The 24,262-nt window shown below is 55.7% G+C and overlaps 1 protein-coding gene across 4 annotated transcripts in view; it reads right to left on the bottom strand.

Annotated features, from left to right (window-relative positions):
* Window positions 1-6,366: 6,366 nt before the first annotated feature.
* CAMK2A (calcium/calmodulin dependent protein kinase II alpha) overlaps window positions 6,367-24,262 on the bottom strand; it is a 39,429-nt gene continuing 21,533 nt past the window's right edge. For 2 of the 4 annotated variants that reach the window (XM_087867858.1, XM_087867857.1), the window contains 5 exons: window positions 23,759-23,807; window positions 16,968-17,043; window positions 14,284-14,378; window positions 9,888-10,116; window positions 6,367-9,638 (listed from right to left, as the gene is read on the bottom strand). In XM_087867858.1, coding sequence (XP_087723984.1) covers window positions 9,635-9,638; window positions 9,888-10,116; window positions 14,284-14,378; window positions 16,968-17,043; window positions 23,759-23,807 — 453 coding nt within the window. In that variant the 3' untranslated portion in view covers window positions 6,367-9,634. Of the gene's footprint in view, window positions 9,639-9,883; window positions 10,117-14,283; window positions 14,379-16,967; window positions 17,044-23,758; window positions 23,808-24,262 lie in introns of those variants that run through there. The other 2 variants (XM_045815289.2, XM_045815290.2) reach the window with 1 other exon arrangement.

Raw genomic sequence — 24,262 nt, 5'->3', positions numbered from 1 at the left:
GAAGAGCATGGGTTTGCTAATTTGCTGAGGGCGCAAGAATGGCCTTCACGATTCAAGATGCCTCTTCCCACACCCTGGGGGCAGGCTTCAGCCTTGCTCATAGAGCCCGGCGCCAGCTCCGTGGCCCCATCCCAAGAGGAAGTCCCCTCAGGGCCCTCCCGGCTCCCTCTAGGACAAGCCCCGGGCCCCAGGACGGCCATGGTCCTATGAGGACTCCTTGCCCAGCGTCTTGGCTGCAGCCTGCGGTCCTGAGCGTCCAGAATGGGCAACCTAGAAGTCTGGGCTTCTCTTCTCCCATATTCCCAGTCTGCGATCGGAGGATTCCAAGAGTCTAGGGAGCCCACCGGCTTCACACCCTACCCCTGCCTCACTTCCTGTGCCCCTGCCTTACTTTCTCTGGCTGCTCTTGCCCTCGCTCACCACTCCAGCGCCCGGGCCCTGAGGTTCCTGGTCTGTCCTCCCTGGCCCCATCTTCCTGTCTGTCCTGCTGCCCCATCTTCCTGTCTGTCCCATTTCCACCGCTGCCAGACAACTGGTCCTGCCACCTCACCTTTCTCCCGCCTCTGCCACCAGCGTCACCTCCCAACGGCCCCCATCCCCGTCCCTTTATTGACTTCAAGTCACCCTGGCTCAGAACAGACCCAGCCCGGCCGACGGCAGTGGGAACTGATTGGGGACCAGGGACCCCCCGGCTGGAGGAACCCATGGCAGCATAGAGGGCAGCTCAAGGAAGACATCAGCCCTGTTGGGAGTAGACCCCCAGCCTGGAACCCTAGAATGCCCTAGCAGGTGACAACCGCAGTGCTGGCAGAGCCAAGCGGAGCAGCCCGGTGAGCGAAGCTGTAGGTGTGAGCAGGGGCGTGGTGGCTGGCCCCCAGCGAGCATGGGGGAGAGTCAGACGAGGTCAGACGGGGGGGGGGGGGAGCGTGGGGTGCTAGAGAAGGAAGCACACCTCTTCAGGGGAGGCTGCCCCTCACAAGGATGGGCTCAGCTTGCCAGATACCCCGGCTTTTTAAGAGAAGTTGGAAGTTTGGATTTTTGTGAGACATTCCCCATTTAAACATGAGCAGCTGATTGACAAGCGCGGCTCGGTTAGGGTAGCTGGCAGGCCCACGGCTCTGCAGAGGCTGGGCATTACCAGGGCCCTGGCCCATGCTGAGAACGTACAGGAGCTGAGGCCAGGCCCGGGGTCCCCACCCCCGCTCAATGCTCTGCTCCCCTTCTCAGCTGATCTCTGTGTCCATGGCCCCCTGACCTGGGGAGGCTGGCAGGGAAGAGCTGGGGGGCAGCATCTGTGCTTGGCTCCAGTGTGGAGAGGGTGCCCTGGGGCCCTTCATTCCTCTTCTAGGAATGTTCTAGGACCCATCAGAGATGGTGTTCTCTTGGGGGGCACTGGGAAGCACTGAGATGGGGCACTGACCACCCGCAGTCACTTCTAGCCTATGATCTGTGCGAGTAAATATCTGAGAGGCTGAGGGAGGAAGGAGAGCAGGAGCGGGCAGGGGAGAGGGCTCTACACCATCAGAGTCAGCCATATTCCCAAGGTCAAGTCAGGGTCAACAGACAACACTGGGGTCACACGGTTACTTTGTGTTTGGTTCTCAGTAGGCCCTGCCCCCTGTGGTCCCCTTTATCACCCCAGCCAAGTTCACCGTGTATGGTACCCTGAGCAGGCCCAGGCTCCAGTGTCTTCCCCATTCACCCATGGGACTCCTAGCCATCCTCCACACGCCCTCCATTCCCCACCAGGTGTGGGCTCCTGGGGTCCTCAGGGAGCCTGGCTCAGCCCTATACCTGGTGAGTTGTGACAGCCCAGCTCAGCGTGCATGGGATGCTCACGGCCTCCTGAGACAACCCCCTTCATCTCTGTGTAGTTAAGACACTTCCAGCGCTCTCCCCGGACCCCAAGGCACCTGGGGCCATGGCAGGGCATGGTGGTGGGGGGCCAGCGCTGCTCAGCCACACAGACCTGGGTTCTCTGCCCCTCCCTGGCTGTGTGGCCTTGGGGATCCGCGGTGCCCGTTCACAATTTTGCACAGCACAGCAGCAACCGAAAGCAACATGTTGGGGGTTCTAGGGACAGCCAGCAAAGAGTTAAGACAGCCCCAGCCCCTCTGAATTTCACATGACCCTGGGTTGCTGAGCCTACGGTTTTGCGGTGGACACTCTTCTCCAGACTCATTTTTTGCCCATGGCTCATGGAAAGTTTGGCTCCTTGAGCTCCAGGCCACTCCCTCTGGGGCCTGAGGCCTTGCTGACGCTGGTCCTGCCCTGGAAGGGCGTCCAGGGCTGCCTGCCCGCCCGTGGATCCTTGGCCAGCACTCCACCCCCCCACTCCCCTTCCGTCTTCGCCTGACTTCCTGCGGCCTGACCTTCTCCCCCAGGACAGGGTAGCAGCCCGCCCCCCTTGGCCACGCTGAGGCCTCCTCCTAACGCCGCATCCAGGATCACTTTCTCTTGGAGGGAAAGAAAGCCTCTTCCCCTGATGTCCACAGTATCTGTCAGCAGCCTCCCTTCGAGAACGATAGCCAACAGGAGCCAAGGCAAGCTTGAACTCTGCCAGTCGGAGCCCAGTCTTGGCTTCACTGTCCACTGGCTGGGCAACCCAGCTGGCTCTGCTGCTTCATCTCTGACCCCCGGTGTCCTCAGATGGAAGATGTGGACAATGGCTTCCCCGGCAGGAAATGAAATGGGATAATACAGGTTCTCAGTGCATAATTTAAAAAACGACACCGTCAGTGCTTACTGCAAACTGTGGCAGGTAGAAGCCCTGCAGGTGGGATGGTTCTCACGAGCCCGCTGTCCCTAGTGCAGATGAAGAAACTGAGGCCCAGCTACTGCCGCCAACCAGCAAAGGGAGGAGGAGGGTGGGGATGGGTGTGCTTGGAGCCAGGGTGGGGCAACGATGGAAGGCCGAGGGGAGCTGGTAACTTCCAGCTCCATGGCAGGTGCCTTGGAGGCTGGCCCTCAGTGTCCCCATCCGTAAAATGGATGGGTTGGAGAGCCACAGAGGGGAGCAGTGCCCATTCTTCAGAGCTGGGCTCTGGGATTGGCCCCCTCTTGCTGGACGGAGTTAACGATTAAGAGCTCAGATGGCTTCTCCAGTGGGCAGGGAGGTCCTGCCAAAGCAGCAGGAGGTCCGGATACACTGTCGGAGTGGGGCGCCACTGAAATCCTCCGGGGCCCCAAGGCTGGCTTTGACCCTGACTCTGCTGACCCAGGGCCAGGGTCTCACAGAGTTTTAGGAATTGGGGTGGCAGGAGGCAGGGGCCGGGGAGGGGCCAATGGTCAATATTGATCTAGCTACGTCAGGGGAGTGGATGGGGAAGCGGGAAGCCTGGGGTGGGGCTGGCTCATAACTGCTCTTCCAGCTCCCAGTGCAACTCTGGGAACTGGGGAATGGGGTGCTTGGCGCAGGATTCCCAAACTGACTGCTCGCTGAAACTACAGCTTCCTGGAGGCCTGCCCAGGCTTCACGCGTCCTGTCCTCTGACGGTGGGGTCTACACATCCATATTTTTAGCCTACTCCCTAGGTGATTCTGCAGCCGCCAGCACCGTTCCCATCTTTGGGGACCACAGGCTCAGCCCCCTTATTGTAATAACGAGAAATCTGAGGTCCAGAGAGGGAAAGTAACTCACTCAAGGTCACACTGGGAGAGACTGATATCATTCTCCCCTTTTTCTTGGGTGAAAGGGTAGTCTCCTTCTAGATAGCTCCATCCATCTCCTAGCTGTGGCCCAAAGCTCAGGAAAGGATGGTGGGGCCAGGATGCCCAGAGGGAAGTGGCTTCTGAGAACTTGGTAGGTCCAGATGGAGAAGGGAGGGTGGAGCCCGTCCCAGGAAGAAGGACAAGGAGCAGGGGCCATTCCCACAGGACTGGACCTGCCCCACCCTGCCCTGCGCAAACACTCTCAGCACCTTCCTAAAAGATTTACTGTGGCCCAGTCCGGAGGGCCATTTCCATTGCTGGGGACCCGCCTGTACCCCGGAAAAGCACATCCACCACAAAGGAGATTTGGGACACCCTCTGACACTCTGGCCTCCCACAGCCTCCTCCCTAGCCTCGTCTCTCCCCACCCCTACCTGAGCCACTGTTCTGGGCTCTCAGCCTTTGCTTTGCCTCCACCCCCCCCCCGTTTCACTCTGTTGAGCATGGGCACAAAGTCTCCCCAGCACCCCCAGTTCCTGCCATGCTTCTCCTGCTCCTTCCTCTGGCTCCAATACACTTCGCACCTCCAGGTCCAGCCCCCGCCCCAGCCCACCCTGCACTCTGGTTCACCGCATGGCTCTCACTCTCTGGGGACAGAAGACAGGTCCAGCTCATCACTGGGCCCTATTCAGAGCCCAGTTGGCTGCAGCAGGCCCCTGCAGGTGTTTAGAGGGGCTGAAATTCCAAAACCCACCCCCCTCCCTCACACCCTGGGCCATCCCGGTCAGGTTCCCTCCCTCTGCTCTACAACGTCTTTGCTCATAGAAAGAAAGGAAGAGAAAAGCAGTGGCCGGTGGAGGGGCAACCTGAGGACCGTGTGAGCACGCGCCAGAGAGTAGGGCGTGCCAGGTCCGTGGTGTGCAGCAAAAGTCAGCCGCTGTTATTGCCCAGTGGCTCAACCCCTGCACTCTCCATCCTCCTTCATCCCTGTAGCCCTCATCCGCCAGGAGTTTACTCCGTGCCAGCACGCTGCTAGCCCCTGCACACGTGGGGAGCAGGGCGAGATGCTGTTCCGCCTTCAAGGAGCGCTCGGTTTTGCAGACTCCTGCTTATGTGCCTTCAGCCCAGAGTGCTCTGGTGAGGTGGGTACAGGGCTTGGGTCAGCCCACCCAGGGCCCTAACTCAGCATGTGCTGGGAGAGTGTGAGGAAGGCTTCCCCAAGGGGAGCTGTGTCCTGAAGGCTGAGGGGGCATTGCTGTGCACTGAGCAAGAGAAGGAGGGAGCCAGTGGGTTTCGTAGTAAATGGGCAGTGGGGAGGTAGGGACTGCGGGCGGTCGCTGGAAGGGACAGAGGGTCAAAGAGAGGAGATTCCTAAGACCCCAGTCACAGTTTGCTGGCCGTTCAGAGACAGGAAAACACAGATTGGGACCCCAAGGCCCTGGTTCCGTCTGGCTGGAAGCCTCTCTGCCTCTAGATCTCACCGTCTTCCTCTTCAGGATAGGGCTGTTCTGACACGAGAGGTATTGTGAAAGCCCTCTGTGAACTCTGAAGGGTCGTGCTCCTGGCAGGTGATAGTAGTGTTTTGGGTGGAGTTGGTACTTTCTGAGAGTTAAAGGGTAGGTCTTGGAAGTCGACTGGGAGCTCCAGGCTCAGGGCCTGGGTGCTGCCTGTGACCTGTTCCTGTGCTGCCACCTGCTGGCGGGTATCTGCAATGGCAGCACGAGCCCTGAGGCCCGTGCTCATGGCCCTTCATAGCCTTGGCCTCTGCTTTCACTGTGAAGGTCCTCATGTGTGTGCAAGGGGCACACACCTCGTGGCCCCTCTGCACACCAACAGTGAGGATGGACTCTGGAAGTGGCTGGTGCAGGAACTCTGGAGTCCTAGACACCCCGAGCACGGTCTAGAGGGGACTGTAGGCTCCACCAGGCACATCCCCCCTGTGGAATTCAGGTAACAGGCGGCAGCATGGCTGAGTGACCAGCTCACCTGGTTTGCCTGGAACCGTCCAGGTTTAGCACTGAAAATCCTGTGTCAGCAAACCAGGACAGGTGGTCACCCTGTCGTGGCCCGAGGGCCAAAGCCTCTGCATCACCATGTTGGCTCCGCCTGGACAGCCTGGACGCAGAGAACCAAACTGGCCTCTACTGCGGCAGGGGCCTCCCTGCCTCCTCAATGGAGGAGGCATCCTTCTCTCTGGCCCCAAGGCCCCCGGCCCAGTCCATAGATAATGTGTGGGTACTGAGGGCTTTCTCCCCTTACCCCTTTCTCTGAACCAGTCTCCAGGAGTCCTTAGGCCTGGTGGCTTGTCTGTGAGGCTGGGCTAGGGGAAGAGAATAGGTGTGGAGGGACTTCTGGAACAAATTCTCATTTTACAGGAAAACCAAGGCCTAGGGAGATGAACGTTGCCCCGGGCCCCTGAAGGAGACTTTGTTGCTGGCTGTTTGTGGCAACCCATGTCCACCCCCCCACCCTTGCTTTGGATAAGGGCCCCTCATATGCCTGAGAGAAAGCTGGCCTCAACCCGCTCTAAGGCTGGGGCCCAGGATGCAGACATAATCCCACTGTAATTGGCTCAGCCTTGAGCATGAGACCAAGTTGGCCCAATCAGAATGGAGACCTTGGCTTTTATTTTGCAAATGGCGAGATCTTGAACAGGAAACAAAGAAACAAAACACACCCAGCACCGGTGCTTGACCAAGACGAGACAGCAGCAAGTGCGCAGAAGTTGGTAGCTATTTATTGCACTGAAAACACCAGTAAAACAGACACCCCTTCTTCCCCCCTCCCACCCAATAGCAGAAGTTTTGAGCAGTGGTCATTCAAGTTCACAGCCACATATTTAAAAAAAAAAAAAAGAAGAAGAAGAAGAAAGAAAAAGAAAGAAAGAAAAGAAAAGAACTGAAACAAATCCCCAAACAAATAGTAACAGAGAAACCAGCACGGGGAGTCTGACAAACACATCCCCCAAAGGGTCTCCCCTTGGAAGACAGGAGGCCAGGACCAGCGCCACGGTGCGCACGGTCCTGGGGGAATGCTTTCCTACAGAGGTGTTTGCATGCTGGAGCCCAGGTCTGGTCTTAGGTCTGGATTTTTTTTGCATCTACAGAATGTTCTAGAGGAACAGAGTCTCACTGTCTGGTAGGGGTGGGCTCCGGGCCGCTTGTCGGCCAGCCTCCCCTGCGTGCTGCTTCGGGGTCACGCCTGTGCTCCACACTGGCTGACTACCCACCCACAGGAGTGGCCTTCCTCGTGGGGGCCGTTTCCTCCCGGGGTGGGGCCCTGCCTCCATTTCTCTGGCACTTGGAATGGGACACAGTGGATAGGAGGCATGAAGCATGTCAGCAAATAAGAATCAGGACATTGGGGTCCTTCAGCTCAGTTCCGCCTGGTGGAGAAACCCAGGGCCAGAGCAGGGAAAGGACTTGCCCGAGGTCACACAGCAAGTCTGGTCAGGACTGGGAATGGAATCCTACTAACCCCCAAAGCATGGCTCTTTCCCCGCAGTCCACTGCTGATAAGCAGTTGACAGGCACCAAAGAGGGGAATGAGGGGCAGGTGGGGGCATGGAGGGGGGCTGGCCAGTCCCAGAACGAAGCAGGAGTCCAGCCAGTGACTAACCCTGTCAGTTCTCACAGGTATATTGGGCTTCACTTCACCGTCCTGTTGGATCCCCCATCAGCCCTGCAACATAGACTGGGCGGGAATATTTAACCCTTTAACTGATGGGGAAACTGAGGCTGAGAAAGGGACCAGACTTGGTCTTGGTAATGCAGCATCCCCTGTGAAGGCCGCACCCTCACCTGGGGCTTGGGGGTTGCTGTGTGAGCCGGCAGCTCACGAGGGAGGCAGGCGGTTTTGCCGCTGGGACTCTGGGATCACTGGGCCTTACTGGGAAGCCCTCTGGACCTGGGGCGGGCCAAGTGCCTGCCCCCTGGGCCTCGGCAGCAGGGTGTCTGCCAAGGATAGAGGCCAGCGATCAACCAATTTGGAGAGCAGGAAGCCCAGGCAGCCTCTTTCCTGGCCTGCAGCCCCAGCCCAGCCTGCCTCGCCTGTCCCCAGGACAGCAGCTGTTGAGAAAAGGGCCCAGCAGACCTCTCATGATCAGGGAAAACTCAGAAAGTCCTGGATCGAACATCCCCACCAGTCCTCCAGCCAACACCCAGGGCTCCCCAGAGGTTCTGGGGAACCAGAACCTCCTCCAAATCCCTGGGGATGCGGCTCTTCCTCCCCTAAAATCCTCCAGAGGGGACAGTATCTCATGCTGGCAACACGGCCACACAGAGGCCAAAAAGCACAGAGAGGCGGCAACATAATTCCGAGTCGGACACTGAGAATACAACCTCTATTTTTTTTTTTTGTCCAAAACATGTAGATTGGTTTTGCTGAGTGTTTTTCTTCTTTTCTTTTTTTTTTTTTTTGAACATACTTACTGCATATAAAGTCATGCAAAGAAAACAGTGCAGACAGTAGATCTAGTGATGAGCCAAGGCATTCCACGCCAGAGTCAGTCCCAGGGAAGAGGGAAAGAGAAGGAAAAGAAAGAGATTCGAACCCACGGCTGCAGGATGAGGCGTGAAGAGGAGAAATACCAGTGCTCTGCTTGGAACAGCAGTTGATGGAGGGGAGAGGCAATGAAGACACATGCTCGTGAACCCCCAAAGACTAGGGGGAGCTGGGGGAGCACACACAGATGTGGTGGGATGAAATCCTGGGAAGCTGGGAAGCGTCCTAGTAGGAACCTCAGTTTGGGAGGCAAGCAAAAAAAAAAAAAAAAAAAAAGATATTTCTGTCCTGACAACCTCCCCCACTCTCTCTGCCCTGATTTGCTGTCTTTCAGCACTAACATCTGGTGTTTCTACAGTCCTGAAAGGAACCTTGGGACCAAAATGTCAGCGAGGCTCTTCCCCCACCCAGGGCTGAGTCCATCTCGGCCCCAGATAACCACAGGTGACAGAGTGCATCTCAGAGATGACATTAAAAAACAAAAAAACAAAAAAAAAAAAAAAAAGGAAAAAAAAAAGAAGACCTAGAACAGAAAAAACCTACCCCTCACCCCTCTTCCCACCTCCCTTCCCAACCTGACCCGACCCTCCTCACAATAATTTGAGAGGTTTAGTTATTACATAAATATCCAGGAACGCAAAATCCGTTTACGAAACACACAGAAGTCTGGCTATAAAAGGCATGCGGTCCAAGGAGAAGTGGTACCTAAACGTCGCCTTCTTTGCCCCCCAAAAGCAATCAGATTCTCTCCCTCCGATGTGATGAAGCTGGAATTCTCCAGGACGGACGGAAGGGTGGAATGGGCGTTACTGTGGGAGGTAAACATCAGCTGAAGGCGGAAGGAAAGAGTGGGGGCACCCTGAGAGGATCGCGCTCCACGCACCGAGGGGGAAGGGTCCGCACGGACAGGAGGACGGGGCAGGATGGGAGAAGAGCTGGGGAGGCAGTGTGAAGTGGGGGCTCCTGGCATCTGCTCCTCTCTCACCCTCTCCCACAGGGGAGGCTGGCTCATGGGGCTGGAGGGACCCTGGAAGGGAGAGACAGGGAGATGGGGGGCGGGTGCCACATTCCTCCTGATTCCGTGCCTCGCTCTCCTCGGCCCCTGGGGGACACACAGCTGGGCATTCTGGCCTACAGCCAAGGCAAGACCAGGCCAAGAAGATAGCCAGGACGGGGAGTCCTCAGAGCCAGCAGCCAGGGCACCCAGGGCACCCAGGCCTCAGGAAACCCCGCCCTGGCAGGGGACGCAGAGCGAGAGTGACAGGTGGTGGCAGGGAGATGTGCCATTTGCTCAGAAGTCGTGATAGCTTTTGTGAGCAGGCAGGTTTTCTTGATGCAGGTGTGACGGTGATGGTGATGATGGTGGTAGTGGGGTGATGTGATTGGGGGAGTTCCAGCAAAATCCAAGTGGGAGAACCAGCAGCCACATTCCATGAACGAAGAGTAAATCTCTGCGGTACAGGGCCCCCAGCCTGGTCCTTCAACTGTAAGAAACGGTATGTGCGGTGGGTGATGTGGTTGCTTCTGAGGGTGTCCTGTTTTCCTCAGGTCCCACCTAGCTTCCCCCACCCCCCAGGGAACCTGCAGGTCTGGTCTGCTCCCTGTGGTCCTCCAGCCCCCACCCCATGGCCTTCGAGCAGCCAAGTTCCCCAGCATGGCCCCCTCCAGACTGACGCCACCCCATTCCTTTAGACCGTCCCAGATGACAGAGGGCAGGAAGAAGGGGCTCTTACTGGGGCAGGACGGAGGGCGCCCCAGATCTGTGGAAGTGGACGATCTGCCATTTGCCATCCCGGCGGTGCCAGACGCGGGTCTCCTCCGACTGGGCCGTGCGGGGGATGCCGCCCGCATCCAGGTACTGCGTGATGCGGATATAGGCGATGCAGGCCGACTCGTCGCCCATCAGGTGGATATGGGGGTTCAGGATGGTGGTGTGCACGGGCTTGCTGTTCCGAGACCACACTGGAGGTGGGACGGGAGGGGGCAGAGGAGATGCAACTGGGGGCCTCCTGCGTCCCTTCCTTCGCTTCCCCATCTCCCAGCGACCCTCTCAGCAGAGGCACCCCTGCTGGCCTCATTGCCACAGGAGGGTCTCTGTGACAGGGCTCAGCTAGGAGTCAAGACAGAACTTCTAGACGGCTAGAGCAGATCCTAGCTGAGAGACAATGGATTTCAGACATGCCAATTCTTTAAACACAGGGGAATGGGATTTTAGAATCAGTCTTTCAGACACACAGAGCTATAGGGCTATGACTGTAGAATCAGATGAACTTAGACCAGAGTCTCAAACCCAGTTTCCTACAGAGGCCAACCAAGTACATAAACAAGGGCGATGAGCGGAGTATAAGATGCTAAATTGGCAGCGGACCCTTTGCCTCTGGGTCAGGGAGCGAGTGATAGGGAGTGGTGGAGACTGTGGTGAAGAGCTCACCCTGTCCCACCTACAGAGGGCACCCTGTCCACAGCTTCCCTGGTGGCTGCTCTCTGAGTAGCTGACCCCTGAACCATGGGGGGGGGGGTTAGCCCCCCCCCACCCCCGCACACTTGAAAGTCCACGTATAACTTTCGACTTCCCCAAAACTTAACTGCTAATAACGTTCTGTTGACTGGAAGCCTCACCGATAACATCAACAGTCAATTAACCCATATTTTGTATGTTACTTGTATTATGTGCTATATTGTTACAATAAGGTAAGCTAGAGGAGAGAAAATGTTATTAAGAAAATCACAAGGAAGAGAAAGTACACTGACAGGGCTGTGCTGTATTTATTGGGGAAAATGTGTGTATAAGGGGACCTGCACAGTTTTAACCCGTGTTGTTCAAGGGTCAGCTGTAAGTGGAACCCACATAGCCACACCTGATGTTTCAGGAGACTCTAGAAATCTGGATTTTTACGTGAAAATGCCTCATGTTTATTATTGGCCTCTAATTCACACGTAGAACCCTGTGCAAGCCCATGAAGCATATCTGCAGTCTAGGTCCGGCCAGTGGACCCCCGACTTGCTGCCCCTACTCCCAACATACGGAATTATGGAAGCCTGAGTAATATTGTAGACTCCTAGGATCTTGGAATCGTAAGGATGGAATTGGTGGTCATGGGGTGAGGTCATGGAGCTTTCCAGAGTCAGGCAGAAATGCATAACTCTTGTAACCATGACAAAACTGAGAAAAGTACCTGAAGCCAGCTTTCTCTATGCAAAATATGAGCCACTGTTATTATTATTAGTTATTATTATTAATTATTTTGGTTCTAGGAACTCTCCATTTTTTCAGCAAGATAGAAAACAAAAGCACAGAAAGACAATGACCCAGGGAGGGGCTGGACAGGGGTCACCAGGGTCCCAGGCTTCAGGGGAACCCTCATGCGTTCTCTTAGTGTAGCCTAAATACAGATCCAAATCCCACAGAGAACCAGTTTAAAATATACACTGCCCATCTCCTCTCTTGAAGATGACAATTCAAAAATCCGTACTATTCAAAAGCCTCCTTCCCCTTCCCCACCCTCTGATTCGGATGACCAGCCGGGTTTGTGAGCCATGGGTTTCCTGGACAGTGTAAAATGTCCTTTTTCCCAGGACTACTGAAAGCAGCCCTAATATTATCATCACACCGTACCTGGGCTTTGGCTGCAGAACACCAAGTCATGGAGTCTTACATACGTAGACTAACAGATTATTACAATTTGGGGTTCTCCGAGAGAATGTAGAGCTTTTGTATTATAGGCTTGCAAGTGACCTCAGAGGTCAGAGGTCACCCAGTGGCCCTCCTACAAAATTCAAGGAGGCCTCCGTAAGCATCCTCGACAGCAACCAGGGCTGGAGGCACTCAAGACCGTCTAGTTCAACGCATCCATGAAACATCTGGAAACTGAGGTCCAGAGAAGCAATCCGACGTGTCCCAAGCTGGGCCCCTTCCTGAGAGAAACGCAATAGAACCTAAAAGAAGTCAGTCTCCAGATGGGACTGAATTAGGACAATCTAGAACAATCTCAGAAGTCATGGAACTTTACATCAAAAACCAGGGACGTACTGTATGGTGACTAACATAATATAATAAAAAGTTATTATTTAAAAAAAGAATACTCTCAGAAGAGACAAACGAGCTCAGCATTGTCGAGGGTCTTCCAGCCCTGGGCCTTTGCTGTTGCCGGCGAGGGCTGGGGTCCTGGGGGACATTTGTAAAGAAATGCCACCCTAATGCAGTGTCTCTGAATAGACATCCACCCTTGCAGGGAGCGTGGGAGAAACGGCCTGTTCCAGCAGAGAAAACAGACAGGATGGTGGGACTTGGCCCAGGGCAGGGAGCTGCTCTAGGTCCTGCACTCATGGGCCCTTCGGCATCCAAATCTGGAGTCCAAGGGGCTGGCGTCGGGAGGGGGCCCGTGGCCTGGACGCAGGCCAAGAGCTAGTGCAGCTTTCCCTGTGTGTTTAGTTTCCTTTTGCCATGTCTGAGCCTTGAGAGCCAGCTCAGTCTGGTCTTTGCTCAGTGGGGGTTGGGGAGTTCGCTCTGGAAAACCAGCACCTCCAGGAGACAGACCTGTAGAGAGGTGGCCATGGTGACCAGCCACGGAGCTCCAGGGTGATGGGGAAAACTTGGGGTCCAGCCATCTCTCTTCACATGAAAATTTAACCTCCACTGCTAGCCTTGGGGCATCAGAGTTTGATTTAGGGAAAAGGCAGTTTCCTTCTCGTCAGCTTGTTGGGGTGCTCTTGGGTCCCTCTAGCCTATCAGGACAGTCCGATTGGGTGCAGGCAAGAGAGGAGTGGACAGCTGGGGACTGCTAACACTCAGATGAGAGGGGGCCACCCGGGGCAGGGATGGGACGGAATGAGTCAGGACTGGGTTCTGCCACTGACTTTCTGGGATCCTGCAGAGGAGTCACTTCCTCTCTCTGAGCCTCAGTTTCCCCTTCTGGGTGAGGTAGAGCGGGACTAGACCCTATTTCGGTCACTTAAACGCCACCTTTGTTTTTGCCGTCTACCTGTACTTTATTAAAATACTTCCTTGAATCAATACACTTTATTAATTTATGTAAATTTATTTTAAAAGAAAACTTTCTAGCACAATCAATAATGAGCAACCAGTATCACAGAATACAACTTTAATCATAAGTCCAGTGTCCACGAAATAAAGCTATGTCACCCTGGCTCCATGCTCTTGCCTGCAAGGGATCCGAGCCTGACACTGTTCTCTCTTGGATGAGGGGGTAAATGAGGCAGTGCGAGAGAGGTGTTTAACTAGCGTCCAGCCGAGCTTTTCCCCCGATGAAGCCGGACGTAGTGAAAGAGAATTTAGAAAGGGACCGGCTTTCTCACTGTGCGACCAGTGCTGTTTCAAGGGGTGCCCACAGGCACCGGAAGCCATCTTGCGGAGCCTCAATGGTATATGCCTTCCTTTTGGGGTGCCCTGGGTATGCCACCTCTCAGGGCCTTCCTCTAGTCCTGAGCTACGTGAGTCTGACCTGCACGTGCTTTGGTTCGTCCCTGTCTGACCCCTGGCCAAGGTGAGACATGGACACAGGCAGAAAGCGCCCTAGGTCAGGCCCAGCCTCAGCCCGCTGACAGCCCCTGGTTGCAAAGCTGCCAGGGTCTCTCCTGCAGAGGAGAGGCCCAGGAAGGACGGACATGCGGACAGAGACCTAGACAAACAGGCAGGGGCACAGCAGTGTGAGCTCAGGTCCCCTCCTCTTCCCCGGACAGCCCGCCCACAGGCATAACAGCCCACCGGCCTGCTTGTGACCAGAGGGACAGTGGGGGTGGCCCCAGGCATCTAGATGGCTGTAACGCGGGTACATGTCCAGGCAGGAAGGGCTCCCTCCTCTGTAAACTGAGAATAAAGGCCCTGCCCACGCCCTCCCAGGGGCAGGGGCGGGGGCAGGAGAGGGCTGGGGGGCTTGCCACACTTGTCCCAGGTCCCCATCCTCAGCCACAGGAGGGACAGCTGGCAGTGGGATGGGCCCAGGTTATGAGAGGGAACCAAGATGGTACCAACCCCTGTCCATACGGGATCTTCCTCTTCGCTGGCTCCTGAGCCGCCCCGGGGGCCCTGCCCGTCACCCTGCTGTGCCATCCGGCAGGACATGGAACGAGAGCAGACAACAGGCACCCCAGAGAGAAGGGATTGCTCACGGTTTTCAAAATAGAATCGATGGAAGTCCAGGCCCTCGACCAGGTTCCCCAGGGCCTCAGGTTCGAAGGCCGTCATCCCGGGGTCACACATCTTCCTAGGGGGAGGAAGTCAGAGGAAAGAGGGGTTGGGGTGGCCTCTTGGGGCCACCCTCTAACTCCAGGGGCCTGCACTGGAGGAGGGTGGGCCTGTGACGTCGGAGTGATTGCGCTCATGTCACAGGATCAGTGGAGTTGGTGGGTGGGAACGGGCTTGCGAACTGTACCGTGAGGCGCCCACCGCCGACCAGGGGGCGCCACTTAGAACTGGGAAGCCTAGGTTCGGGTCCTGGTCTTGCCACTCACCGGTTATAAGACCCCCAGCAAGTGGCTTAACATGACCAAGGAAGAGCCGCGAAGCGCGGCGCGCAGCACCCAGGCGCTGGCCGGGTAACTCAGCCTGTGCACTCCCCTCCAAATCTCAGCCCCCCACCCAGGGCCGCGGGGCCAGAGGGGCTCTTCCCGGTTTGCCTTCTTTGGGAGGAGGACCTTTTCCTTCACACGAAAGTCACTTCTGCTCACAGAGCAGGTGCATTTTGCAGGGTGGGTTTTGCTTCTTTCAAGGTGCCCCTTTTGCTCTCAGTGTGAACCTCAGTTTCCTCTTCTGTAACATGAGGAAAATAGCCTTCCAGAAGTCATGCCTGGAAGGAAGGCATGTACTTTCAGCTCAGAGCTCCCTTCCCGGTCTCAGCCTTCTGGGGAACCCTGACAGCCAGGTGGTGGAAGGAAAAAACCGTCTCCTCTACCCCCAGGCCTCTGGAATCTGGGGCACAACACAGACCCCCGTCACAATGACAGTGCGGCCAAGGACAGGCAGTACCTCAGGACAAGCCCGGATTCCCAAGCCGGGGAGGAACCGGAGACACTGGAGGACAGGTACTGGGCCCAGGGTTGTTTGAGCTGGCCACTGTGGTGGGTGAGTGCCGGGCACTCCAACCCTGCTCTTCCCTGACTTCCTGTCCCTATGACCCCGACAGCTCACTTCTCCACTCAGCACCTCAGATTCTCCAAATGGATTAGCCAGGGGCTGGGACCTCTGCTCAGACCATATGAGATGCTCAGGACCCATCAGTTGCCTTTAAAGTTGGGGGTCTGAGCTCTGAGTGTCGGGGAGACTGAGCACCCTCACCGGAGAAGCCCCTCTCCAGGAGGTCTCTGGGGTCCCTGACTCCGAAGGGACTCAGAGACCACCTGCTCCAACTCCATTATACACCTAGGGATACTGAGGCTCAGTGAGTGAGGGTTACACACGGGGTCAGACTCAGGGGACCACAGTCTCCAGAGGTCAAGTCAGAACCTAAAGTAGGCTGTATGTGCCAGAGAAAGCAACATCACAGAGGTGGGAGGGGAGTCCCCAGAAATGGCCCCCCAGAATGGGGGGGTGGTGGGGTCCACAGAAACCGCCTCTCTTTCCCTCCCTCCCTGGCTGTATCCTTCTAGAGATAGTCTTGGGCTCCTCCGTGGCTGATTTAGCTGTCTTGAGGGCTGGCGGCAAGACCCGTTTAACGGCATGTTTCTATGCTTTTCGGCTTTACCCAGATGCACGTGTGCACACACGCCTGCGCACGCCCCGATGCACACAGTCACAAACGTGCACGTGTGGACAAGTGCATGCACACACACGTCCATGCAGCCTCAGTCTCACACCTGCACCTTCCAGAGTCCTTAATCCTCCGACAGAGGCAGTAGATTGCTGGGGCTTTGCCAACTGCTGCTGCTGAAACCCTCCCACAGTTAAAACGCACCCGGCCTGCCAAGCCTTTGGGAGACAAACTTAAGCTCCTGGGCCCGGTGGGAACCGGGAACCACCTGCCCAAGACCCAAATCCCAGTTTGGTTATTCGACCTCACCTGAACCCAACAGGCAAGGGTTATTCGGCCTGAGTTGGCAGCTTTTGTCCACCAAAAAGCGTATGTGGGGTCTTGTCAGCCCTAGCTGAGCTGTTGAGGCCGCAGTCCAGAATCCTCCCTCTCCCTGGGGTGGGCTGAGGACAGGCCGGGGCCTGCTTCCGGGCCAGACCAGGCAGTGTGTGGGTGGCCACTAGGGGGCGCTCCAGCCCAGCCTTTGCACACAGCCACCCATGAAAGGCTGGTCCAGGTGGGTAGGGGACGTCTCCTACCATCTGTTTCACTTTCTGTTATTTTTGGACACTCCGCCTTATTCCCCAGAGGATTGAAGGTTCTGTTGAGGTTCTTTTGCTCACCCCTGCTCACGGAAGGACGCACCCTATGGATTCCTGCCTGCCCCTGCCAGCCTGAGGTCAGAGGCCTGAGGAGGTCCAGGGCGAGGAGCAGGCCCGTGCAGCAGGTCTGAGGAGAGGCCCGCCTCCCTCCCCTCCTTCCCCGCTCATCTCCTGAGGAGGCCCATGCTGTAGTGGGGAAGCAAAGGAGTTTTGTTGGAGTTCCTCCTGGGGAACAGAGATGAGGAGGGTGGGAGGAGGAGAAGAGGGAGGACCGAGATACAGTATTGTGAACAGAAAGCTTCGTTAAAGCATAAAGTCTAAATGCAAAACAGAAATATGAGTTCAGTCTGGTTCACGGCACATGCAGAGTGAATGAGGGTCAGGGACGAGGACCCCCAAGTTAGCCATCAGCACCCCCTGAACAGTGATCCAGGCAGGACATGCAGAATGGACCCAGCCGACTCACGTGTAGGACTCAAAATCTCCATTGCTTATGGCTTCAATCAGCTGCTCTGTCACTTTAATAATCTCCTGTTTCCGCACTGTAAGGCAGGAGGAGACACAGAGAAGTGATAGTAATAGTAACGAAGCCCCAGCTACCACTTTCTGCGTCCCTGGTGTGTGCCAGACCCCACGCTAGGACCTGAGGGCCTCGTGGAGATGGTCTCATTAGCCTCCCATTATCGCTGGGAGATAGGTATCATTACTCCCATTTCACAGAAGCAGAAACTGAGGCCCAGAAAGGTAGAGAAAGGTGGGAAAGTTCCCTCAGCTGCAAAGGGCAGAGCCAGGGTCCCGATTGGCAGCCTTTGTCTCGGTGAAGCACGCCTGGTGGACATTCTGACGTTAGGCCTGAGGGGAAGCCAGGCTGACTGCAAAATACGCTTCTCCTTCCGTCCCCTTGCTTTGCTGCCTGAATCAAAACTGGGCCAACAGCGGCAGTTGTCCCTAGCAGCCAAACTGGGGCCCTGAAGGCAGGTCTTAGGGCTTACTCATCCCTTAGGTCTGAGTGAGCTTTTTGCTCCATTTGGGGGCCTGTAGGAATCAGGCACTGAGGGGTTCAGAACTTTCTAGGCATAACGAATCCCAGTTGCTGAGACCTGGCGTCCGCTGTCCACCCCTGGAACAGGATGAATCCCTGGTCTTTCTGATAGAGGCTTAGGCATCAGCTTTCACATTAGCTGTGTGCTGTTCTGAGCCCCAGTTTTCCCAGCCGTGAAATGGAAACAACCACCTCTCATCCCTTCAGGGCCCAACCCAGACTTGAGTACCAGACGGACTTCACGTCAGTCCCGGTGCAGGTCCTCCCAAGCTGAGCCACGAGGCCACAAGGCTGTTTCCTGGGCCGCCCGACGGAGGCGACAGCCCCCCCTCCCCCCCAGTGATGAGGTAATGAGGGGGGAGGAGGTGGTGGGCAGAAGCGCCTGGCACACAGTAGGTACACATTTTAAGCGCCGCCACTTCCTGTCTCCTCCGACACAGGTGACCACACCTGCTCCTCACAGACACCCCGGGAGGCCAGCAAGGCCCGCGCCCCCCGACCTGATGCACGTGGAGACTGAGCCTCGGGGGCGGAGGAATTCGGAGCCAGGCATCCTGGCTCTGGGCAGGACTGTCCCACCAGAAGCCTGGCGTGCTTCCCTGGGGCGGGCTCTCCCCCCCACAGGCCCAAGCTTCACTTGCAACCCCGTCAGCTGGCTGGCCTACGGAGCGGTCTGGTGAGGTACATGGGCACGTTGCCCTGTCTCAGTCTGGGACGGAGGGGGAGGAGCACGCCTGGCTGAGGCCCCGCCCCTGTCCCTTTCCTCACCGCTGCCCGTGCCACCCCACGCCAGCTGATGCTGGGTTGCTCACCTTAGGCCCAGAGGACACAGAATCCTACAACATCCAGGCTGAAAGAACCCGCGGGGACCAGGCACTCGGCCTCCTTTGCAAACTATGGGGGAAATGGAGGCCCAGGAAGGGGTTGACTTGCCCAAGGACATAGAACACCTGGGTGCAGAGTCTGGCTCCCAGCCCAGGGCCTTTTCCACAGAACCTCCACACCCCCCATGCTCCCTTAGGCCCGTACGCATGTCTATCTCCTAGCTCACATCCGAGCTCCATGGAAGCTGGGCCGTGGCTGCCCTTGCCGCACTGGACGCCTGGCCCTGGAACAGACCTGGCCCCACAGGCCTTCCTCACTGCACGAGCAAGCCCACCAGGCATTATGCCGTGTGCTCAGCCTGCAGCGTCTGGAAACCTCACGGCTCGACTTCATGTGGCTGTCACTTCCACATCAGAGGTGAGCAAACCGCAAGTGAGAGCAGTTGGCGGGTCTGCTATGGTGGGCCGACCGCCCCCACCAGGCCCACGAGAGTTTGCGGCTCCAACGCCCGTCACACTGTCCTCAGGGCAGGGGCCCTGTGCCCAGCATGGCTCTTGGCACATGGTGGGTGCTCCTTAGACAGAACAGTCCCTGTCTCCAGGGTCAGTAGCACAGCGAGGGGCTAATTCTTTCTCTCCTGGCTCTGCTAAGAGTTGCGGGGCTGGGAATGAGCCTGTGGACCGTGAGCTCCGCGGGCTCACTCTGCGGCCTTGTCTGGGGCGGGGGCAGGGGAGGCAGAAGTGAATGAATCACGGGGTGGACCGAACCAGGGCCTGAGGCTGCTGTCTTCGCCCTGTGTGCTGGGATCTACGAAGGCGCCAGGGGGTCTCTGTTCCCTGGAGCCCAAGAGCCTGGCCTGCTGCCCAACTCTGCCTTCCTTCATGGAGACGGAGGGCAGGGAGACACCCACCCCTGCCAGGAGACACCTCACCCCACTTCCGCGCAGAATCAGCGGGATGACCCAGGGCGGTTCCACACACTCCTGGCAGGCCTGTGCAGCCTCCCAGCTTCCTCCGCACAGACCTAAAGGTTCCTTCCGGCCCGACATTCCACCAGCCTGTGCTTAATGCATGCCCTAACTCCCGTGGGCTGCTTCTCGCTGCCGTCCCAGAGAGGCTAGGAAAGTGGTCAGGGGCATGGATTCTGGAGCCAGACTCCCTGGGTTTGGATCCCGACTCTGCTACTTAGTAACTGTGACCTTGGGCAAGGTACTTCCCCATGCCTCAGTTTCCCTGTATGTATAACGGAGCTTCTAAAAGTACTTACCTCACCGGGTGGTTCTGAGGACTGAGTTACGGGTGCATCAGTAGAAGTAATGAACACATACGTGGTTCTCACTGAGAACCAGCTACTGTTCCAAGCCCTTTCTATCAACTGATTTATGTCAATAAATGCATAATATAAAGCATTTAGAGCAGTGCCTGGCAGTCCATGAATAACATGATTATTATCATCTGGAAATCTCTGAATTGGAAGTTCTCCCTGAGGACAGCCCCTGGTCTCTAGCCATGGCAGGGATGCTTCCCAGCAGCCTGAGACGCGATGGTTCCGTCTTGGTTGGAACGTTGGGCTTGCAGCCTGCCGGGCGGCCTGACACACTGCTGGGCATCTCTCCCTTTGCACCCACCTCCTTCTTCTTCTAAGTCAGACTCTCCCCACCGAAAGCGCCTTGTTATAGTTCTCTTCCCCTTTCTGCCTTCTGGGGCCCCAAAGTGTGCACCTGCTTCCCCAGACCCTATGCCCTCTCCCTCTACTAGTCTTCTCTTTCTAGGGCTGAAAGCCTCCAGGATAGGGTTTGCAGGATCTGACTTAAGCTGGCCATCCACTGTTTGAGGGTCCTTGAGCTGTTTAAATGCCTCTCTGAGTGTTAGCACACAATCCTCAGTGTGGCTTGAATATTGCAGAATATCGGGTCTGGGGTAGAACTCTCTATCCCCTCCCCAATTCTGGACATTATACCTCTATTAATGCATCCAGAGACAATGCCTAACTTGGCTGTGCCTCTACCCACTCAGGACATTAAGTTTGCCAACAGCGGAAGTCTAGTGGGCAGAAATCTAGTAGTTTCATCTCTAGGACAGAAGATCTGGGAATCTGGTGCTCCTTAGATCTGGAGAAACTCACTCAGGTTTTGGGTCTCTTCCATGTCCTCAGCAGTCCTGTTGTGTGTGAGAGATTCATTCAGCAGTTTCTCAGCGGCAACCTCTGGCATTTTTCATCTGCCAGGTGTTCACCCATTCAATCTAGGAGTACTCCCATACAAATGGGAAAGCTGAGGCCCCAGAGAGGTTAAGGTACTCTCTGAAGGTCACACAGTGTGCTGAGGCCAAGATGGGATCAGCAGTCCTGGCTGGTATTTCCCAGAAGGTCTCTGTCTAGATTTTGAGGCAGCTCTTTGGGCTGGGGAGGAAATTAATTTTCATGGAGCTGACCAGTCGGAGGTAGAGAAGTGGGAAGGAAGCCTGGCAAAGCCCCGTCCTTGCAGCTCTGAGGGCCAGAGGCCTATGCATTAAGCCTGAGATGCTCTGAAATATTAATGTCTTTTTCTTTGCTCAGGGGAAAATGTTCCCTGGAGGATGACATTTCTAATTAACTTTAATGTTAGGTCAGAATCTACCCCAACAGCTGCTATTCTCACTTAGTGAGAAGACTTAACAAATTAACACCAGAAAATATTTTTTTCTGAAACTTTCTCTGAGGCCTGAAGAAGCTGGGAAAGGCACAGGGCTCCTCTCCTGCCAAACACAGGAAGAAGCTCCTGGCTGAGCCAGCATCTCTTCTATCAGACATGGCCTTTTACCTGCGGGAAACTGAGGCAGGGAACGGGGCCCCAGTTCTGCCATTAATAACCTGGATGTGCCCTTTCTCTCTGGGCCTCAGATGCCCCTCTGTAAAAGGGGCACAGGTGAACTAAAATTTAAGATTCCACAAATTTTCCCATCCTGATCTCTCTAGAGCAGAGGCTAATGACAGCAGATGTGGGGCCTCAGGGATGCCACCCAGAGCCATTTCTCCAGGTGGAAATGTCTTCAATGGGTCACATTTACATTTACAATGCATACAAATTTTGCATTCCTTTCCAAATATTTCTAACATATAAATATCTGTGTTAAAATAATCTTTGAGTAAAACTGATGCTCCAAGAAAATTTCATGTGGCTTCCTGTCATTCAGCCATCAGCTCCAGTTTGAAAAAAAGAAATTAAAATTTATTAAACCATTACCAGCGCCAAACACTGTGAAACCACTTTATACGCAGACACTCATTTCATCCGCACAGCAGTCCTCTGAGATTGATACTATTATCATCAACTCTTTACTGAAGGAAAACTGAGGCTCAGAGAGGTCGAGTAAGTTGTCCACAGTCACCCAGCAAATGGACTGCAGTGAAGAAACACAGAGCCAGTTCACCTCTACAACCCCTGTCCGCTTTGAGACCAGCATTATGAGGCCATAACGGGTCTTTTCAAAATCCCAGTGCCTCTTATCATGAGGACAGCGAGCCTCGAAGGTGGGGAAAGTCTTGGAAATGCCATGTCTTGGCCCACCACAAACCGATGGACTCAGAGTCCACAGGGGCAGGGCTGGGAATGTGGTTGGAAAATCACACCTGAGGGATTTAGAATGCACTTGACCCCAATGGGGAGTTCTTCTTCAGGATCATCGGTCTTTAAAGGCCGTCCCTAGTGCCATCATGGAAGACTGATCTGCTCTAGTGCAGGGTGGTGGCGATGGCGTGACTGTCCCCCACGGCCCGGCTGGCAGTGACCGCACAGGGACACACACGGGGTGGGGCCGATCTTCCAAGGCCTCCATCCGGGCAGAGTTGGGACGGTAGTCATGGTGTTCGGTGTGCCCAACTGCCTTTAGAGATAGAATGTGGCACCGTGCAAAAGTATTTGTTACATAATAAAATGCTCTTTGCCCCTTCAATGTATTCTTTTAGGGGCCAGTATCTAAATGGAAAAATGTCTACGCTGGTCCAGCGGCAATCTCCCCAGGTCAGTGGTGTTTTTCTAAGTTGCAGAGATGCCCTATGGGTCTCCGACATGCGCTGTGAGAACCCCCGCCCTGGCTAGTGTCCAGGTCCTGGGGGACGAGGACGGCGGGTGCGGGCGGGACAGCAGGACATCGTTAACTCGTCCAAGGGTGTGGTGTCCCCTGAGCAGAAGGATACACTCATCCTTTCTCCTCTGGCCATGCACCAAAGCCTTTGAGCCACGGTTATGAGACAGGGCCCTGGAGCCACATTGCCCGGGGTTCAAATCCTAATTCCACGCTTAGGAGCTAGGGGACCTTGGGCCAATTTACTCAACCTCTGTTTCCCAGACTGCAGAATGGGCTGGATCACAGTACCTACCTCGCAGCTCAGGTCAATGGAAAGCACTTGGACTGGGTCCAGCACACAGCAAGTGCCCCCAAAGGGCGGCCACGATTCCCGTTACTGTCCTTTATTAGCTCCCCTCTTACTAAGCAGGTCACAGTTATCTGGGGTTTTGCTCCTTCCGCCATCTGAAGTCTTGTGGGGACTGTCAGCCACTGGCTACAGTAACCCCTGCATTTGGGGGTTGGTCTTAGTCAATGTTTCTTGTACTCTAGTCAACTGAATTTTCTGAATTTTTGCGTTCCCTTCCCTTCCTCTTATCACTTCATGTTTTTAGAATCAACTCGTGTTTATTATTTATTTATTTATTTATTTTTAAAGTAAGCTCTAGGGGTGCCTGGGTGGCTCAGCCATTGGGCGTCTGCCTTTGGCTCAGGTCATGATGCCGGGGTTATGGGATCAAGCCCTGCATTGGGCTTCCCGCTCGGCAGGAGGCCTGCTTCTCCCTCTCACACTCCCCTTGCTTGTGTTCCCTCTCTTGCTGTCTCTGTCTGTCAAATAAATGAATAGGATCTTAAAAAAATAAAATAAAATAAAATAAAATAAAATAAAATAAAATAAAATAAAATAAAATAAAGTAAGCTCTATGCCCAACATGGAGCTTGAACTCACGACCCCGAGCTCAAGAGTCACACGCTCCACCCACGGAGCCGGCCAGGCGCCCCTAAAACCAACTCCTTTTTTAAAAATTCAAAAAGAAAATGTATGCCACTATGATACATTTGTGACTTGAATAGGTTAACGGTTTCCCAAAACGGTACTAAAGCGTGCACACAGCCCTACAGTGAGCAAAGTCCGTCCGCGGACCGCCGCGGACCGAGGACCTCACGTGGGAAACAGTGCCGTGCGGTGGCCCTGCCCAGGCTGCCAGGCCCTACAGCCAGGTGCTCTGCGGAGGAGCGGGACCCAAGCTTGGCCCCGGGGCCCTTTCAGGCCGGGGCTGTCAGTGAAGGGGGCCTGCCGGGAGCCCCGGGGGGCCCAGACGCTGAAGGCAAGGCCCCCCCTACCTTTGGTGTCTTCGTCCTCGATGGTGGTGTTGGTACTCTCTGAAGATTCCTGCCGAAGAGAACACGGGGGGCGGTGAGGCCTAGCTGGCAAGCGGGAAGAGGCACGGCCTGTTGGGGGCTGCCCCCCAGCTGCCTGATGCTGCGGCCCGGTTTCTGTAAGCCTCACCGGCTCTGCCATCCAGATGCTTCCCTGAAAACCCTGCCAGACTTCCGAGCCTAAGGAGGGGAAGGGCCCAGCTAAGCAGGTGGCTGGTGGCGGGGGGCGCGGATGAAGGAATGGATGTGAGGAGAACCCTGGCCTTTCTGGAAGGGCTGGGAGGGCTCCCTGGCCCCGTCTGCTTGAGGGAGCGAAGAGGAGGTGTGGAAGAGCAGAGAGGCTCATGGTGGCCACAGAATGGGGAAGGAATACACACACTGGCAGGAGAGGGAGAGAGAGAGGTGGGGAGGCCCAGCGTGAGAGAGGCTGGGCTTTTCAGGGGGAGAAAAACCACACAACCGGGGGAG

This window comes from Ursus americanus, chromosome 15, assembly GCF_024610735.1.
Source record: "Ursus americanus isolate L20-20 chromosome 15, mUrsAme1.1.p, whole genome shotgun sequence".
NCBI lineage: Eukaryota > Metazoa > Chordata > Mammalia > Carnivora > Ursidae > Ursus > Ursus americanus.
Note: the sequence above shows the minus strand (reverse complement) of the source record. Positions and strands in the feature narration are given on the sequence as shown.